This window comes from Trachurus japonicus, chromosome 8 (assembly GCF_045865225.1).
Source record: "Trachurus japonicus isolate A0001 chromosome 8, Traja_1.0".
Classification (NCBI taxonomy): Eukaryota; Metazoa; Chordata; class Actinopteri; order Carangiformes; family Carangidae; genus Trachurus; species Trachurus japonicus.
In genome coordinates this window covers 14,356,723-14,371,264 of record NC_140914.1, presented here as the reverse complement: position 1 = coordinate 14,371,264, position 14,542 = coordinate 14,356,723, and the positions used below count along the sequence as shown (strand labels likewise).

The following is a 14,542-nucleotide window of genomic DNA, read 5'->3' as shown; positions in this document are numbered from 1 at the left end:
ACAGGCGAATAGTGAATAGTCATTCTCTGCAGGAACTGAAGGACACAGACTTCTGCCCTTTGATAATTATCAGCCAATTCACACATTCCTTTCTCTTGAGCTCAGGGTGAGTTCGCACAGCCTTGGGGGCAATCCTCTGCTGCTTCCCACTCATTTCCATTGCAAAAGGTACAAGTGACCAGTCGCTGACAGGAGGGGGGCAACAGGTCAGCTTGGAATACACAAGGTCAAACAAATGGTTCGGTCACTCAATTAAACCCTCAGTTCACTGCAGACAGCAGGAAAAAGCTTTTGGACATCATTCTTTGAAGTGGCCTTAATTTGACTAAAATTTGTAGGTTGTGACTTTGAAAAAAAGAAGGAAAGAAGAAGAGGACAGGACGCCAAAAGCAGACAATTAACTTCTTGAGCTAAATTTTAACTTTCACTTTTAATCCTGCTGAAAATAAGCTGCTCCTGTATAATGACGACATCCTAATTCGCTTCATCCTAAATTGTATGTGACTATTTTGGAGAGTTTTGCGAGCACCGAGAGTTAAAGGTGTAGGGGAATTATCTTGTCTCCACAAAAAGACACAGTCACTGGGTGCTGCCTATTATCCTCATTACCTCGTGCAGTCTGTTCTCTGTGTGTAGACAGAAAGAACCACACTGAATTTTACAATATAAACACAGGATTAAATGCTGAATGTATAAATGATAGAATAATGGAATTCAGTTTTATATTTAAGCCTCTTTGTGTTTATATTATATCTATTAATAGCTACACCTTTTTATTGGAAATGGTGGTGTTGACGTTTTCAGGATGATTTAATTTCCTGGTTTCCTCTCATTAGTGTACGTGACGCTGCTGGCCCCGCCCTCCGCAGTGAATGAAGCGATCCGGAGCCAGTATGAGTGGCCGCACGCTGGCAGCCTGTGTCTTTAAGGGGCCGTGTAAAGAAGGCGTGTTCGAGCGCACTACCGAGGCAGGGAGGCATTGTAGTGAGTTATTGCGCCTCAGAGCAGCAGCAGCAGCATCTGAGGATGCGGTGACAGCCTCGATTCTTTATTTCCACACACGAGAACAGAGAGACGCGTTTCGTCTGGCTGCTTTGTTTTGGAGTCGCGAGTGTCGATCCGAGCGTTTCACATCGTTTTTCTTTTTTTTCTTCTGTTCCATGAACGCACCCCCCATTGTCAAGCTGCTGGGGGCCTGAGTGGTGCTGCTGCAGCCGGCTTTTATGAATGGGATGCTCGGTAAGTGCGTGCGCTTTTATGTCTATGCTTACACTTAAACTTCACTATACCAAACGTGCCTTTACGTTTGTATTATATACAGCTTTATTAGGTCTATATATTTAACAGAGCAGCTTTACTCAGTGGTTCAGTGGAGCGCACCGTGCACCAAGGCCGTGTGGGCAGCTACTTATTGTTCTCGTGCTATTGACCCACCCAGAATCACAGCTTTATTCTAATATGATCGAATCAGCAGGCAGAGGTAAACACAAGAAGTAAAAAATATTATTTGAAACATTTTTTTTTAAAGGAGGCAATTTTGTTTAGCCAAACGTTGTGATATTTCCTACAGCTTCTTTTAAAACGATATGATTGTATTGGTGTCATCTTTTATTCCCCTTGAAGCTAATATGCAAAGTGTGCCTTAAACTGATCACTTTCCTCCTACTCTGCCTGCTCTGTCCTAGGCCTCACGCAGGCCAAAGGTGTGTTCATTTCACATGCTCAGTGAATGTGGTGAAAATGTGAAAATGCCCGTTTTAAATGCAATTCTGATCTTTTGAAACATGTGTCAACCTACGCCAGAGTGAGTCAGCAGGGCACAGGAAGTAGAACTGATGCACCCTGTCACGGATTTCACATGATAAGTGACTAAACAAGAGATAGAGATAAAAAAAAATGTAGACACATTTTCTGTCCCAACATGCACCTGTATTATTGTATCTAGTTCACTACCCACCTATGCCCAGGGCCTGCTAGCCTGGCAGTCCTGTTCAGCTTGTTTGGCATGGGTGTCACAATGGCATCTGATGAGCTCATTGACTAGAATAATAAGGTGATGAGCCTCAGGTCTGTAGGCCATCACTCCATCACTGCCACACTGATAAGAACTCCTCAGCAATTGTTTGAGGAGATAATGTTATCAGAGGGTTCTGCTTGGGAGGCAATTTGGGAGACTTTCTTTGTTTTCAGAGGTTTAAATACGACATTTGACCTTTGTTATCCAAAGTACGCAGGCTTGTTCTGTGATGGATTCAGGCTGACGACACAGCAAACAAGCAAACTCCATCGCTGAGATTTATGTGTCACAGGCTTAGGCCGTTTACATTTTCACAGAAGAGCCTCTGAAATGCCTCTCAGAGCAGGGCGACACATTTTTAACCAGCCGACACAAGTTCTGCTCCTTCGACTTTCTTCTGTTTCTTAAATTACAAAGCGTCTAATTGCCTGCAGGAGACATATGGTTTGTGCCTGAAGGTGAAAGTTATTCATCCTCTCTGCGGTGTTGGACACTGTGCCAAGCTCTGAGTTACTGGGCACGGCGCAGTGTATAGACAGCATGTGCTGGCTGGACGCCCAGGAAGCACAACCTGCTCAGAATTTTAGTTTACCAGAGTTGGAACAAGTTTGTGCACCTTACTTTCATTTCGAGGACGCTCCACAGTCTCCAAGTGTTTTTTTTGTGGTGGTGCTGAAGTGCAACTTTTTTTTTAAGTGTGTTCCTTGTGGCCGGCGAGTGTATAGTCCTGCACCCATGTTTGAACATGTCTGCAGTTTGTGTGCTCATTTGAGGCAATGTGTGTGTCCTGTCCAGCCCCTCCACATTCCAGGAAATACCAATATAAACTGCTTTTTTTTTCCTGCTGGGATGCCTTAGTGTGGTGATAGTGAACTGCTGGATTATTATAGACAACGTGACAGTTCGTTTGAATGATGGACACTTTAACTAACAGGCTGGGTTGTTGTCATCTGCCTCAGTCTCTAAACCACAGGCCTCAAATTATGCGCAAGTAGAAATATTATGCAGTCATTGAAAACTTCATTTATTTCTCTTTATTTTGATTTACGGGCGTAGTTGCCACAACTAGTTACCTTTTTTATGACCTTGTTGTTGTACCGTCATTAAAACCCTGAGGGCGTCTCATGTGTCAGTGTGTGAACGCTGTGTTTGTTCCTGTGTCTTTTGTTTGGAGTCATTGTTTTCTGTTCTTATTCAGGCTGCATTGTGACATCACACGCTGGGCTTGGTGCTAAAAGTTCTAGGAAATATTCGTTCTCTTTTTCCATCCTGTTTCCTTGTCAGCTGTTGTAAATACCATACAGAGCTGTATAGACAATGACGTTTAAAGCTGCACTAATGTTAAAGGAGTCTTTCAGAGGTCGTTGATTTTCATCTTGGATATTCTTTGCTGTTTTTAAAGTGTATTCATCCAATAATTGGATATTGGTCTCTGAAAGAGAACTCATGCACAAGTTCATAATCATCATCCACTTAAGAGTGACACAGATAGCCACTTTGCAGAGTAGATTTCCCACACACGCACAGGTGGAGTGGTTTCTGGCGTTGTCTGAAAGGTAAAGGCTTTGACATGAAGAGCCCTCCAGAAGCTGCTTCTTTGACTTCTCTCCAACCTGTGCATTTTGTTGCTTTTTTTTATGCTCCTTTGACTCTATAATTACAGCACTCTCGCACTTTAAAGCGAGATTCTCTGGATCCCATAATTTCGCTGCATTCTTTCCATGGAGGGGCCACAGGTCTCTGAGTGTTTTTCTGCTCCTTCTCTGCAGCTCTGAAGAGACACCTGGCCCCGGCCTGCATGTGTCGGTCTGTCCTGACTGAGTTGATGGTACATCTGGGCCTGAGGCCAGAGCTGTCATCAGCTGTGACTCAGCCACCCACAATGGAGAATATCCGGTTGTGTTTAGCCTCTAAAATAATTAAGTAACTTCATCCTGAGCTGTTCCATGTGCTGTTGCACTTGGAGCTGTTGTTGAACACACAATCCCAGCAGTGGCCCCCTGGACCCATGTTGAGTTATTAAAAAACTGAGTGTTGATGGAGATATGAGCTGTGTTTGTTTGGTTAGCCCATCAGTAATACAGTAATGCTGTAGGACAGCCTTGTTTACATTATGGCTGGTCAGGAAGGGCAGGAAGAGTAGATTTCCGGAGAGATGGGAGGATTTACCGCCTCATTTTCTCCCTGCCCTTCCTGTGGACGTACCCCCGGACACACCACCACGTCTCTCCATGAATTGGCGGCGGCTGTGCATCTGAAGTCCAAGCTAATTGCCGCGTTCGGGTCGCTGATGTTGTTCACTCATCTTGCTGTAATTAGTCATATTTTTGCGTGCATGTGCCACTTAAAGAGTGCCCAGATGTCTTTGACCCTGCAGCTCGTTGTTGAGTTGCCGTGATGACCAGCTGGATGTGGATGAGAAAGCTCTGGGAGGTTTTTAAGCCGTGTGTCATTACAGAAAACATTCAAATATAATGTTAAGTGGTTGTTTCTGGCACGTTGTCTGGTTGATATCAGCAGTGTCACTTTTTCCTCTCTGCTTATTCTCTCAAATGATGGTGAGACCCTCCAACTCCCCTCCGTCCCTCCCCCTCCCTTGTTTATTTAGATGCGGTGCCCAGTGCGCAGATGATGCTGACGTCGAGCCATGCTGGCTGCAGTTTCAGAAGCGCACTTTGTAATTTTTTTTAAATTCAGATCAGAGGCGATGGGGCAGGGCAGGGACGGGGCTGTATTGTTTGTGTAGAAAAAGGCCATTGTAGATCCATGAAAACAATGTTTATCGGTCTTGTTGAGCCCACAGAGTAATTTTCGATTCTTGAGCGCGTCGTCGTAGTTAAGTATGGCATTCTTGTTTGCCCTTCGCTGTCGGTGCCTGTAATGAAAGCTGTCGGCTTCATAAAAGCAGCGAGGAGAGAGAAAGGAGAGGGAGAGATGGAGTGTCGTGTCTGGAGGCTGTGTTGGCTGTAAATGTAAAAGAGACAAGTCATCTCCTCTCGGGTGTCAGAGGTCAGCTGGTACACGTCAAGCTGACTCGCTGCAGGCCTGTTCTCTGCCAGGAACCCTGTCATTGGCTGTTGTGGGGCTCTGTTCTGTCCTGGTCATCATCTGTCTATCACTCCTCCTTCTCACTGGCTTGCCTGACCTGCCTGTGTAACTAAAAGCTACTTTTTTTTTTTTTTTACAGTTCGCCTATTGATGATCATAATGATGCTTTCAGTCTGAAGCGTTTCTCCATTAACTGCTCCACACTCATGACATATTGCATTAATGGCCTGTTTTTAGTTGTATAATCATTTAGCAGTGTATGCTGAGAGCTATTTTTGAACACTGCAGAGTTTTGTAAGTTTGTTCTTCCAGTCAAAGCTGCTTACCTCAAATATTCCACTCACAGATCTGAGGATAGCGACAGATTTAGCACTCGCCGATATCAGTGGTGCCAGTTCCAAAACCTACAGGCACTTTTATTAGCGGAAAAGCTTAAAAAAAATCTGTTGTACTTTGATCCTTAGCAAGCAAAATGTCCTGCTGGGCTGAGTGTGACATTAGCTTAACAGGCCGTCTGGCACCAGCTTGCCAGGTAAAAACACTGATACGTGATTTATTTTTTATTTATGCATTTGAGAAATGGACACATGCGTTTTTTCTTCTTCTTATAACTATATATTTTTCTGGCCTTTTTAGGAAAATGTGTCAGATTTTCTACAATATACTTGTTTAAAAATTATATAAAACAGAGAAGCAGCAGATACTTGTATTAAATTAACTGGAAAAAGGAATTGTTTGTTCTTTTGCTTGATATCACCCGATCATAAGTTACATTTCTATCAGTCAACTGATTGTTGCAGCTCTGCTTGTCAAATTGTGATTAAAAAAAAAATAGTCACAGAAACACAAGCCAACATTCAGAGGCCAAGGTTTGCTCTGAGCAGGCGATGGCCGGCAAGTGTCGGCAGAATCTGTGACCATGCCCAATGTTTCCCCATCATTTCGAACATTTCACAGCAACAGAGTTTGGATTTGCTTTGCTTTGTGGACTGCAGAGGATTTACACTTTGATCGAAATGAGCCATTGGCTCTGGGGCTGCATTCGCAATTGCATGGTTGGAGAATGGCATGGCAAATGGGTAGTGTGGCAGAAGGGCACTCAAGATGCCCTTTAGGTCAACAACTTCATCTGAATCCATTGCACCATGAGCAAATGGTACGCTCATTCAGAGGGCTGGAGAATGGACTATCCCAGCGACGGCTAAATCTGGCTTTTATACGCTTTTTAAGGGCTTTATTTGTAAATTCTCATTAGATCAGTGTGTTTTCTCATCGCTGCATTCATCTCAGAGGGCAGAATCAGCTTGATGTATGTTGTTCCCTGTCTATGTGATTGAGAGATAATGTGATTTCCACTGTTTGTCCTAGGGCTGCTCCTTCCTAAATGGGATATTCAGGCCTGCTAACTGAGTTGCATGGCAGATACCTATCTACTAGGAGCCATTTGTCTGCTTAATTACTGGAACATGTGTGTGAGTGTGCGTGTGTGTGTTCTCCTATTACTGAACAGTGGTATACCTCTTGCTGCTGGTGGAATGGAACGGGTTTTGCTAAAGGTATGATCATGATCCTCCAAATAGTTTTCAGTTGTTGTGATGAGAGGAAACCAGCAGTTTTTAGCGCCTGTTTTTACAGAGGTCTGGACGCATGAGTCCTCCCATCCCCTAATGCCATTTCACCCTCAGGTCATTCAGTTGTCCATCCAGGTCAATGGCTTCAAATGAGGCAGACAGACAGCCCCCACTAGCAGCAGCCTGTCCCAGACAGTGGAATACACTCTGGACAAATTAAGCACAAAGAAGGTGCATCAATACTCAATTAGGGAAATGGACCATTAGTCATGTTTGAGAGGAACGTGTGCGTGTGTGTATGGGTGTGTGTGTCTGTGAATGATCTCTTGTGTATTGCTTTTGACAGGTCTATAGTGTGAGACTATTGACAAGAGGGGAAAAGTTACGTCCGTCCTAACCACAAATTATCCAAGAGGTCAATACTCCTCTCTGGTGTTGATCAGAAGTTTTTACTATGCAAGTAAATTCATAGTCTTCTGATTGTGTGTGTGTATTGTGTGTGTGTTGTGTGCTGAGCTGTAAAACAATAATGGATGCATGTTAATTATATTAGTGATTTCTGAGTCATAGTTTAAGCTTGCAGCCACTGTTTGTTCACTTCCTCTGATGTAGCATCTGTCTACAGTGTTGAGAAATGACTGCAGCATTTCCTTTGAGAAGCCAAATCCTCCCAGGTGAAAATACTGAGGTTATCGCCTGATTTATAATACTGCATTTTTTTTTCTCACTGTTCAGTCAGAGATTCTTTTTTCTATTTGCTTCCTTCCTGTGTTATTTCTGTGCTTTTCCCTCAGAAGAATTGGGTGTGTATTTTCTTCCCACAAAGTATAGCGGCTATAACCATATGATATTTAAGCAGATTTAGAACCCTCCATAGACTCAGCCTAGGTATTTAAATTGATAATTGAGTTATGTGATCCATAAACAGAGCTAGCATTTCATTCCCACAGCAGATATGCTTTTTGGGGGAGCAGGGTGGAATATCATTTACACAAACAGATGCAAAAAAGTAGAGAGATGTGGAGCAGCCAAAGCTACAATTTGGAAATGGTCCCAGTGTGCTCAAGTTTATCTCGGTACGTGTGTGCGTGTGTGTGCGTGCATGCGTGCGTGCATGCATGCATTCATGCTCTGATGCTTTTTACTTAGCAGCTGAGAAATGCCACATCCACAGGAAGACCGGTCAGTCAAGCTCTATATCACTGAGAGAGCTTTGACAGTCTGTGGGTCAGAGATCTGTGCTGTGTGTGTGTGTGCTTAGTTTTTAAGAAGCTTGTAAATGGTTTCCGATTTCACAGTCATATTGAAATGGTGCAGATGTGCCTCATTTTGCCCGTTCTGTCTGTTTCTGTCCCACATTCAGCTTCTCCAGCAGCCAAAACCCAGAGTGTTGTGAAAGTCTGTTTATAAAGTCAATCCCCCCCCTACTGTGACCCCAGAGTTCCCACGCTAACTGCTGCCTTCTAAGGCCCTTTCCCACTTTTTCATTCACGTGTACAACCACATGTGTGCGCACACACACACACACACACACACACACACACACACACACACACACACACACACACACACAAAGATACACACACACAAAGATACACATAGCTATAAATACAGCTGGGCTGTGAATCAGGTTTAATGTAACTGTGGAACTGTGCTGCAGAGTTTCCGGGATCTGGTTTAGATTCGGGTGATGGAGAACAGTCGGTCTGTGAGCCTGCAAATGAATTCCTGCAACCATGTCCCTGCAATAGGCACCATTGAGCTTTTCAACTTGATCCTGGCCTTGGAAGGGGGGGGGGGATAAAGGAGTGGGAGGCGGGCTTTAACCATCTGCCCTTGTTTCATCTGCTGGTTGTTTTTTGTGGTCTGTTTATGCCACCCAGAAGCAACTATTCACGAAAAAAAAACTTTGTTTTTTGGCTGGGTGTGAATTATTTCCCTCTTATTGCCTCCCCCCCACCACCAAAAAACACATATCAGAACACGCAGCTTCAATAATAAACATGTTTCTGCGAAACAAAGTTGGCTCGTTTGTGTGGTTTGGCACAAAAGCATTTGGAGTTCATGGAAAGTGGTTCACATCGTTTCAGCCTCAGCCAGAAATGCTACAGTTTTACACATAGCTTCTCTTGTTATAGATGGCTCTACTTCCTGCTCTAAGGCACTGGAACATTTCAATGTTGTTAGTACTTTTCATTTTTCAAAAAACTACAACGTGGACAGAGTTGAGTGAGTGAAAACATAGCAGACACCAGATTAAATGGGGGCATTGTCTAACTGTAGATTTACACAGACGGAGGCCATTTGTTGCATTCTTGCATGAAGCCTGAAGCTGTCTGCGGCCCCTGAACAGGAAACACTGTTGCTTGCTTGCAGGAGGGTGTTTCTATGGAAACCAAAGCAGGTGAAGGCATTAAAAGGAAGTGGAGTATAGAGGCTCAGCTGGCAAAGACGTGGGGCGGAGACAGAAGAACGAGGTCAATGCACTAAAGAGCCTTCCACATTAAACAACCGAAGTTGCCCAACGGCACCTCCACCAAAAAAAAGCTCTGAATTAAGTGCCTTTTTCAAGCCTCTGCCTGTAAGAAATCCCAAAGTCAAGGTTAAGTCGCAGACTGTTTTGATGATCTCCCTCTGTAAAGATGGGTAAACAGAAAAGAGGCACAGCGCAAAGCCGAAGAGACGCACAGTTGAGACAGCAAGGTAAGCGTTTTTCTTCAGGCCTGCTAACGTGCAAACCACGGAGTTTCCACCCACAAGTCAGAGGTGCATGTGTTTTTGATGTCTGTCTCAGAGAAACTGCACGCACTTCAATTTTTTTTTTTGCAGACCACCATGGCAGTGTTCTGTTTTTCAAGTGTATTTTATAATGGAGTTGGGGATGGATGGCTAATGAGACACCCTGCTCCTCCAGTCCTCCAGTGGAGCATCTGAAGAAAGCAGCCGTTGTGAAATGGCAGCCCGCAGTGCTGCTTCCTGTGTCTGGGCTACACGTTTTCAATAATGCAAAAACGTGTTTTCGATCAGCTGTCAGTCACAAGCCTCTGGGGGCTTCGACACTGAGGAAGAGGATGGCCAGAGAGTTCCAGTATTATTCTGGCATTTCTACGGTTGAAATTCCAATTTACATTTCTGTGACCAAGAGATAAGTTTTCGGTCTGATAATCTGTGCTCGCAGTCAGAGTTGAGCTTTGCATCAGAAAATCTCAGGCAAACCACAGCTCACCCCCTCCACATCGTGTTAGTGTGTGTGGTTGGTGTCCTTTTGCTCAGTTATAATGCTGTTTTTAAAGCAGAATCCCGTGGTTTCCACAACTTTCTTTTTTTTTTCTTCCCCCAGCTCATCTCCGAGGTCATCACAAAGATGTTTCAACATTATTGCTTATCATTACAGAGCTGCGTAATTAAAAGCTTCAGCCCTTGTAATTAGTGGATGATTTGAAATTCCTCAGTGTTTTTACTTGACGGGCTTTAAACAAGCGAATAAGAATATTCTACACAACAGGATATGAAAGCTCTGCAGTTTTCCTTCTATTTGCTTTATGCTGCAGTTGATTCAAGCCTTTTGACACCAAGTGGTGTGCACTTGACCTCACTGACCTAACACTCACTTAAGTATTTCTGAACTATGATTTATGTCCATGAGATTTATTATTAAATCAATTTTTAAAGAGTCAACACAGATGCATGATAATAAATGCTGTGTGTAATTAACTTTTATTTCTTTTTTTTTCAGGTTTCCAGGCTAATTGGATTTAAAGAGCATCAGTATTCATTCCAAGGTATCTAGCAGACGCCAAATTCAAGATCTGGAAGCTCTTTTCATCGTCTGACTGAATCTCCTCTACCTCTTTGTGGGACACAAAACCAAAACAGCCACCATGCCCATCTTGAAACAGCTAGTGTCTGGATCTTCCCAGACTAAACGGAGGTCACGCATGGACCTGACCAGGGAGATGATCAGCGCCCCGCTGGGCGACTTCCGCCACACCATGCACGTAGGTCGCAGCGGTGATGCTTTCGGAGACACCTCCTTCCTCAGCACACGCTCAGGCGAGCCTCCCCCCGAAACCACATCCTTCCCCCGCTCCCCACGACCCGGCCTCCTGTCTCGTACCTTCAGAAGCAGCAAGCGCTCCCAGTCTGTCACCAGAGTGGATGAACAGAGGGACAACGCCCTGACTGCCCCGGGTGGGTCACCCACCTATGTGAAGAACGCCATGTCTCTGCCGTTTCTCAATGATGGGGACAGAGAGGACAGTATGGTGGCGAAGAGTCTATCATCAAGTCCTTTTAAGCAGCACGGGGACGTGGATGGAGCTGCAGCACCTCACTTCCTGGAGCTGGAGGAACGAAGCTTCGGCGAACTGACCGAGCTTCCGGAGAGCTCCCACCACTATGGAGGAGGAATGAAGCACGCCGTGTCGGTGATGTCTTTCCATGTGGACCTGGGACCGTCGATGCTGGGTGACATCCTGGATGTGATGGAACACGGGGACGACGACCTCGGCTACGAGGAGGGCAAGAGCAGCGAGGGCCGTGCCTCGCCACCCCTCAGCACCCACGGTGAGGACGAGGATAGTGTGGAGAAGGGAAAAGATGAGGACACAGAGGAGCAGATGGAGGCAGAGGAGGAAGAAGAAGGGGAAGAGGAGGAGGAGGAGGAGGCGGAGCTGCAGCAACAGCAACAGCCCTCTATGCATCCAGCTAGCTCTATTGATCTGAGGCCAGAGAACGGCGGGCCATACACCCCAGAGTACACTCCTGAGACTCGACCCAAACACTTGCAGCATCTAGACAGCTGCTCCATGTCCAGCTCCGGCTCTGCCGCCCTAGATGAGAAACCGCACAGTCAGACCTATGCAGGAGACACAGACAGCGCCACCTTCAGTGCTCCGCCAGAGGAGGAGAGCAACTTCTCCTCTTTCTTGGAGGATGAAGATGATGAGATACGTGTATGAGATTCCAAAGCTTTCAAAAGAGGGGGAAAAAAAGAAAAGAAAGTAGGACAGAGCTCTGGAAGGGGTTTATGTGAAACAAGCAAGTCCTTTGACAGTGTGGATTTGCACTTGAAGACACTGTAGTCGGGTACTGTGGGAATGGGTTTGTGAAGAAGACGGAGGACTTTTACTTTGTAGGTCTGCAAAGAGACTGTGACTCCATCTGTCAGAGAGCCTCACCCTCCAGTCTCTGTTTGTCTGTCTGTCAATCTGTCTCTCCCTTTTGAACAGTGAGGGCGCAGACATGGAAGAGCAGCCGCTTTTTGAATATGGAACATTCCAGAAGTACGCGGGGAGGACGGGGTTAGAAAGGAACTTTTTGTAGGGAAAAACACTTTCCATAACTAAAGCTCAGTTCACGCTCTCTCTCTCTCTCTTCTCTCCTCCTCTCTTTTCTCACTTGACGTGTCACATGTGCTTTTTTCATTTGCTTCGCCTCTCTCTTGTTGTTGTGCTCTCTCCGTCTGGCTGTGGGACATCATGAGGCCTGAGCCTGAACAGAGGGTCTCTGTCACCACAGGATCACTGGTGGGTATCTTGTCACAATAAAGGGGGCTGTGTTTTGTCACTGGAGTGTGAAGTCCTGCCTTGAGCCTCCCCTTTTTTCATGAAAAATATCATACTGAAGTACCATAAAGCGCCATAGATGGTCAGAGTTTTCTCCCACTATGTAAAACTCAGGGTCCGTGTGACGCCACGCAAAGGCTGCCATTTCCTGCTGTAAAGTTGGACCGCAAAGCCCAAACCAAAATTCTCTTCTGTTTTTAATTCACTGTGAGAGCGCCACACAGGCTTTAAAGAAAACAGGGCTATAAAACTAATGGAGATACACTGGTCTGCATTGACTGTAAAAGCATGGCGATTCTACATGCAGGAAGCTAGAGGTGTGAAGGGTGTTGTGTGGCACACTGGAGAGGGACGGCACACTGTGTTTGTCTCGTGTCTGTGAACTGATTCTTTCTTTCACACGGAAGGAACTCTTATAATGGATTTCCGTGAACTGACATGAACAGGCTAGCTTCCCTCTACTAATCTGTCATTGCAATTTGAAACTGAAAAGAGTTTTGATAACCACTTCCTTCCTTCTTCTTTCTCATACGTCTACACGACTGCAGTGGTGGCGAGGTAAACTGTGTAAAAGATGTTGATCCTTTATTTTTGAGGGGCTGCCTTTTTTATATATAACAGTTTCCACCACTACTTTAGGGTTTAGAGTATGTATGGTTGAAAATGAGTGCACCAGCAGGCACAATAAAACCACACTACTTCTGTTTTGGTGTTCATTACCTGTCCTTTTTATCCTTTTTGAAAAAAAAAATGCTATATTTGTGTTATTGTGTATCTGAAGAGTGGATGAAAGAAAATAATAATAAGATGAATCCGGCAAATAGATGCAAGGACGTTTAGTAAAAGATTGCTATTTTTATTCAAGTTGCATAGTCATTGCAGCTTGACTGTATCTCTTGCATCATTACAAGCCGTGACCAGAAGTATTGAGGCTCACTTGTGCTGATTGATTTCACTGCCTTAACTCAAACTGACATGTGCCAAAATGTAATTTTTTGAGCCAAAAAAAAAAAAAGGTGATTTCAGTCATGAAGCTCACTTTTGGGGAGAACCTGCCACATCTGTCTGTCACTTCCTTTCTCTGTAATCTCTGTTGAATTTAAGTGAAGATTGAGTTCAGCTTGCAGGTTAAAAAGAATCAAATGGAAATAAGTAGTGTTTTATGATGTCATATCATGCGGCGACGTTGGGGGGTGGGGAGGGGAAGACTGACTTTGCATAACTGGATATTTATATTTCCGATCATTCAGACACTACATAATATATTCAGGTAATTCCCAGGGTTAGATTTGTGCGAATGGGGAGTCGTCTTTGTTGCGTCGTTCTATATGATGTATATTATGCCTTACCGTTGTCTTCTTTTACTGTATAGTTACAGCCTTTTTTCTGTATTATCCAAAATAACCTATATTTTTCAATAAAAGAAAGCCTGAACATGTTCACTGCTGTGTATTTCATTGCCTTTTTTTTTCGTCCCAGTTCATCAGAGGATAATGCAGCAGAAATGCTACTCAATCAGCAGCATTAACAAAGGAATTCCTTGAGTGCCTTCTCCTTTTCCTGTTACTATTCTCTGTTTCTCCCAGAAGAGGAAGGAAGGAAGCAATTGAGGCCTTTAGTTGGATGGGTCTCTTAAGTATTAACTATACAAGCTGGAAGTGGTGTGATGACTCATGGGTAAATGTGTGTGTGTCAGAAGGTAAGGCTTACTGTCAAAGCTGTTGTTTTTGATACCCCCCCCCCATGGAGCAGCTATATTCTCAATAGTACAGATGTGAGGGGGGGTGAAGGATGGGTAGATATAGGAAGGAAGGTTAAGCATTCAGGTAATTTGCCCCCTGATTGGACGATGGATGAGTCTGGCAACCGAGTAAGAACGAGACCCCACTCATCATCATGGACCCAGAATTGTTCTGTCGCTTCTGATTTTTACACACCACGCCTCGGCTCTTCACACACGGCTGAACCTCCCCTCTCCAGCTTTCGGTCAAAGTTCAGTGCACTCTGTTTTGTTAACTCTCTCTGCAGACAGTCCAAGGTCTGGCCCCTGCCTCCCTCCACACAACAAACTGCACGCTGAGAACACAGCTCCATCTTACTTTTGGTATCTTTTTCTCTTTTTTTTTGTATGTTCGATTCAATCTTTCATCTCTACTTTAGGGGATGCTTTATCTCCTTCCACTTTCAGTTTTTCACAGTCACATTATACCAGCGTCCAATCTGCTGGAGGGCCCGGAAAAGTCATTATTCTTAGACTTGTGGTAGAAACAGGCCATTTATATTGATTGTTGTGGTCAATACAAACCAGCAGTGCTATTGATCCCTCTTTTCTCTGTATA

General features: G+C 44.5%; 1 protein-coding gene across 2 annotated transcripts; it reads left to right on the top strand.

Moving 5' to 3' along the window:
• The first annotated feature begins 991 nt into the window (after positions 1-991).
• On the top strand, positions 992-11,616 carry cdc42ep4a (CDC42 effector protein (Rho GTPase binding) 4a). 2 transcript variants are annotated; one of them, XM_085784095.1, is made up of 2 exons: positions 992-1,239; positions 10,373-11,616. In XM_085784095.1, the coding sequence occupies exon 2, from the start codon at positions 10,518-10,520 to the stop codon at positions 11,595-11,597; it is 1,080 nt and encodes a 359-aa protein (XP_085640221.1). In that variant the 5' UTR covers positions 992-1,239; positions 10,373-10,517; the 3' UTR covers positions 11,598-11,616. The 2 variants fall into 2 exon arrangements, with proteins under 2 accessions (XP_085640221.1, XP_085640222.1); XM_085784096.1 differs by lacking the exon at positions 992-1,239 and adding an exon at positions 9,067-9,339.
• The last annotated feature ends 2,926 nt before the right edge of the window (positions 11,617-14,542 follow it).

What these genes read in the sequence shown, in the direction of transcription:
- cdc42ep4a (XM_085784095.1), top strand. Translation starts at nt 10,518, where the DNA reads ATGCCCATCTTGAAACAGCTAGTGTCTGGATCTTCCCAGACTAAACGG.